General features: G+C 65.0%; 2 protein-coding genes across 2 annotated transcripts in view; both read left to right on the top strand.

The window, feature by feature from the left end:
- MNEG_12503 (hypothetical protein) overlaps window positions 1-463 on the top strand; it is a gene marked incomplete at both ends in the record, with an annotated part of 1,916 nt that extends 1,453 nt beyond the window's left edge. The window contains one exon of the mRNA XM_014039026.1: window positions 310-463. Coding sequence (XP_013894480.1) covers window positions 310-463 — 154 coding nt within the window. The remainder of the gene's footprint in view (window positions 1-309) is intronic.
- A 1,464-nt stretch (window positions 464-1,927) lies between these two features.
- On the top strand, window positions 1,928-4,387 carry MNEG_12502 (NADH:ubiquinone oxidoreductase B16.6 subunit; the record flags this gene model as incomplete). The annotated part of the gene is made up of 7 exons (XM_014039025.1): window positions 1,928-1,957; window positions 2,267-2,416; window positions 2,648-2,673; window positions 3,066-3,323; window positions 3,531-3,602; window positions 3,941-3,995; window positions 4,292-4,387. The coding sequence occupies 7 exons, from the start codon at window positions 1,928-1,930 to the stop codon at window positions 4,385-4,387; spliced, it is 687 nt and encodes a 228-aa protein (XP_013894479.1).
- Window positions 4,388-4,688: the final 301 nt, after the last annotated feature.

Genomic DNA, 4,688 nt, shown 5'->3' with positions numbered 1-4,688 from the left:
CACAAAGCACACACACACACACACACGCACACACACACACACGCGCGCGCGGGCGCGCACGCACGTACACGAAGGCGAACACGCGCCCACACATACGTACGTGCGCATCTGCGAGTGCACACGTGCACACACAACCACGCAACCTGAGCTTGAATCACACCCAAGCAAAGCCACCCGCCCAGCTGCTTCAGCGTGCTGACCTTTTGATCCACCAATTGTCATTTCCCTCCCACTTTTCTCCGTCAACCCCCTTGAACCCCCCTATCCCCACAACCCACACGAACACACACGCACGCACACACACCACAGCTTGTATGGCGCCCTGGACCGGGCCCTCAAGGACTTCAAGGCAGACCCCGCCGCCTGGGGCCGCCTCTCGCGCCGCAATCTGCGGGCCGACGTGTCATGGGCCGCCCCTGGGGCGGAGTACGTCGGGCTGTACAGCTCCCTGCACGGCGGCTAGGCAGCTTCGCCGCGGCTTTCAAGGGGTTTATCAGACGCCTTCCCGCAGGCCCGCCTGGTGTGCGCTCCCTCCTGCCCCCCGGGGCTGCCCGCAGGGCCAAGCAACAGGGGGCGCAGACGGAGCCCTGCGCATTACAAAGGAGCGCCCAGACAGTAGGGATGCAGCCAGCTGCCCCGCCATTCCCCGCAAATAGCCACGTTCCTGAATTCGATGGCGTTTGCTCGGCGAGCCGCCCCCGCCACATGCCAGCCAGCAACCGCCGGCTCGGCCTGGCTGCGCGGTGGTGTGCCCGCAGCGGCGGCTTCGGCTGGCGTGTTCGCCGCTGGCACCGCCCTGCTCCGGGCCAGACACGCTGTGCTGCGACCGCCGGTGTGCCGTAGCGCGGATGTGGGCACGTGGTGGAGGTTTGCCTCCCAACCGCATTTGGCAGGCGGGCAGCTGCCCGGGCCAGTGCCCAGACCGCCAGCACGCCGGCCCGCCCCTCATCTTTTTGATAGCAAACCCATGTGTATGTATGTATGACTGAGAGAGAAAGAGAGATAGAAAGAGACGGCGAGAGGGAGCGAGATAGTTGTCACATGAGCAAGCGGCTGCTGCAGCACCGCGCTGCCAAGTTGCTTCATGTGGGTGCAGCCTTGAAGTCTGCCTGCCCACGCGCTGCCCTGGGTTTGAAGGCGCGGCGCGCCTCTGTTTTTTCCTGCCTGTTGCATGCAGGCGGCCAGCCTATGCTGCGGCTGTGGCTTTGCATGCTGCGCATCGGCTTTTTGTTGAGTGATGGTTCTTTTGCCTGCACCCTCTTGGGGCTCATTTTCTGGTAACAAATCAAGTTGTGTCCCATGCCAGGCAGCGGCTGTCGGAATCGACTGTCGCTTTGCGGTGATGTTTGGGTGCATGCTGTGAGTGTGCACACGTGCGTGCATGCATGTGCGTGCATGCATGCGCGCGTACGTGCGTGCGTGCATGCGTGCGTGCACATGTGTGCATGTGAGTGAAGCTGCCATGCGACCTTGCAGCTGTGCCAAGCGGCGGACACCGCACCATTTTGCAAGCCGTGAGCTTTGCCCCTTCGGGAGTGGCTGGTCCAAACGACTGGGCTTGCACGTTTGACCATGCCGAGGGGGTGCGCATTTGTGATCCCTTGCAACAGAACAACATCACATGACATCTGTATGGTTGGAAGCCGCACAACGCTTGGGCCCATCATATCTGGGGTGCAGCCGCGCACGCTCCACTGTGGCATCCGCCGCAAGGGCGACAACATCAGCGGCGTCCCCGCACGGCTCTCTTGAGTACCGGTAGCACAAGCAAGATCCAATTGGCGTATTTCTCCTGTGCTTTACATTGGGCACACTGTGCCCTCACCAAGCCACAGCGAGGTCGAGGCCAGCCCTTGCGAGCTCGATCACAGTGGCCCGAAGGGGCCCCGCACCGCGGAGGAGGACGGGGTAGCAGACCGCTATCAGGATGACGGAGGTGCTGAAGCGCGGCTTCCCGGTAAGCCCCACTAGCCCTCTCTGCCCGGTGTGTGCGAGCTGCCACCACCCCCTGTTGGCCTTAGTGAAGGTTTCGACTCACTCAATCCGCGCGTCTCCGTCGCAAATATCGCCTACACGTGGTGCCCTAGGGGTTGAAGGTGCGCAAGGGAGGGATGGACGCAAGGGATGCGCCGAGATCGCGAGCGCTGCAGGACGCTGCTGCAGCGCCGTCGATGTAGGCGCTCGAAAGGGCACGCACTGCGGGCTTCGCTCAACCCACTCGTCCACCCACCCATCCTCCTCCCTCTCTCCTTCGTCCTCCGGGCAGTCTGCCAAGGACTTGCCCATTCTGCAGGACACGCCGCCGCCGGGCGGCTTCCCCGCGATCCGCATCGACCGCCGGCTCCCGAGCACGGGCCCGACGGGCGTGACCATCTTCGCGGTCGGGGCTGCGGTGTCTGCGTATGGCTACTACAAGGTGCGGCGGCTGCTGGCGGTCGCCGGCCCCGCGGTTGCCCTTTGTGTTGCGTTTCCTGCCAGCCGCTTCCTCACGCATCTGCCCGCAGCTTCAGCAGCAGCCAAGCCGCGCGCGGCGCCGCAGACAAGCGGCGCCGGTATTCCACCGTAGCAAATGAAGGGAGCGGTGCTCCTGAACAGCAGCCGTCCATCTTGCGTGAACCTCACCTGGAAAACGCCCTCCGCGCCGCAGATTTACCAAATGATCCAGGCACGCAAGTGAGCGCGGCGCTGCGGAGGTCATGGGCGTTGGCTGCAGCCATTGCAGACATGGCTGGGGGATGGCAGGGACCCCATTGTGGGATGGGGGCTCGACCGCGCTCAGCGGTTGAATGCACCTGCGTATATTAAGTAGCGGCAGCGGCGGCGCCTCATGGTGGCGCAAGCGACAAATTACGCCGCAGCATGCCCATGAGATGGGGTTGTCGCTGCATGGGGATTTGGCTAGGGGAAGCAGCCCGTTTGCAAAGCCGGCAACGGCGGCTGGCACGGCGGCCGGGTATGCGGCAGTTGGGTGCGGCGAGAAGGTGCAGCTTCGCCTGAGCACCGAGCGGCCACTGAATGTACTGGCGGGCCCAGCGCGCGTGCGCCGGCGCTGCTTGCAGCTGCAGCAAGCCGCAGCCCAGCAGGGGCGCACTCAGCAGCTGCGGCGCCGCTGGCGGCGGAGGCGCCGGGGGGCGTCCGCACCACTGGCAGGGGCGGCGGCAGCCGCGCGGCAGCCCAGCGCGGGGACGACAGCTGCGACGACGCGGCGGCGGCACTGCCGATGCCAGCAGCATCACAGGGTGCATCCGGCTGACAGCCGTGGCCATCGGCGCAGCTGTCAAGCAGGGCAGCTGCAGCAGCGGACCGACAGCTGCGCTAGGGGCGTCAGCCTGCTCAAGGTTCTTCTCAGCTCCCCTGAGACACACCTACCAGCAAGCAAGGGGCCCCTCCCTTTGGCATGCGCCACACACACACACACACACACACACACACACACACACACACACACAACACTTGTACACACATGCACATGCACACAAATCGCACACATGCACGTTCCACCCACTCCCCCCAAAAAAAACCCACCAAAGGGCTGACACCGTTGATCTGGAGTTGACGCGGGCCCCGGTCGTCCCCGTGCTGCAGGCTGAGGAGGACATCAAGTGAGCTGCTGGGGTTGGAGGTTGCAGGGGCCAACAAGTCAGGCGCATGCCTTTCGAATGTGGGGGACGCCTGTGGCGTGCACGTGTGAGGCGTGAAACTGGTGCACAAGCCCCTTCACCCCACCTATTGCAAGTGAAGCTATGGGTCTTCTTTGCACATAGGGCATCGTGCATGTGTGTGTGCGTGTGTGAGGTGAGTGTGTATGTGTGTTTGCGCACTGGGGCACTATTGTTGTCGCGTGGCCGTCGTGCGTCCGCTGCTGCGGCCTTGTGGCTTTGCCCTCTCACGCACCCGCGCCTGCGTCCCTGTCACCCACGCCCTCCTCGCCGCGCCGCAGGTGGGTTGAGCGCCGGAAGGTGCAGCTGGAGGAGGAGGCGCGCATTATGAAGAACGTGAGGGGGTGGGGTGGGGTGGGGAAGAAGCCTTTGGATGGAGGCTTGCTACCGTGAGGGGGAGGGGGAGCATTTCGGGCTCGACAGCATAGGAGTGGTGGCAGGGAGCAGCGCCCACGCATGGATGCGGACCAGAAGGGTGTGTCTCTGGTGGCAAGAAAAGACAAACGGCGGACCGGCGAGGATGCTTGCAGTCAGGGTCGTGAGCGGCCGCGCCGCCGTGCTCAAGCGTCTCAAGTTCTGCCGGCTCGCGCGCTGACCAGCGCCCCGCCCCTGCCGCGCCCCTTCCCCCACAGGTCCCCGGCTGGGTTGTGGGCGAGAGCACGTCCGCCACCGGCCGCCACATCCCCGGGCCAAAGCCGTTTGGCATCTGGGACCCCATGCTGCAGTAGTCTGTCCCTCGCACGCGCCCGAAGATCGTCTGCGCCGCGCGCCTGCGTGCGGCCGCTCTGGCCCGCCGGGCGGAGAGGCAGGTGCCTGCCACGCCCGCGCGGCAGCACTTCCAGCGGCGAGCAGCGCGCGCGCCCGCTGCTGCGCCGGCTGCGCCAAGCTTATCCTTTGATTCCCCGCCCACTGTCCTGAGTCGGCAACGAGTTGGCCTTGGGGGCACACGTGCGTGCAGCTGTTCTTCGGCGGTCCCTCGCGCTGCCTGGCCGGCTTTGCATCGCCGCCCGTGTGTAACTCCACGGCATG

This window comes from Monoraphidium neglectum, assembly GCF_000611645.1.
Source record: "Monoraphidium neglectum strain SAG 48.87 unplaced genomic scaffold scaffold03277, whole genome shotgun sequence".
Taxonomy (NCBI): Eukaryota; Viridiplantae; Chlorophyta; class Chlorophyceae; order Sphaeropleales; family Selenastraceae; genus Monoraphidium; species Monoraphidium neglectum.
The sequence above is the reverse complement of the archived record's forward strand: the minus strand, read 5'-3'. Positions and strand labels throughout refer to the sequence as shown.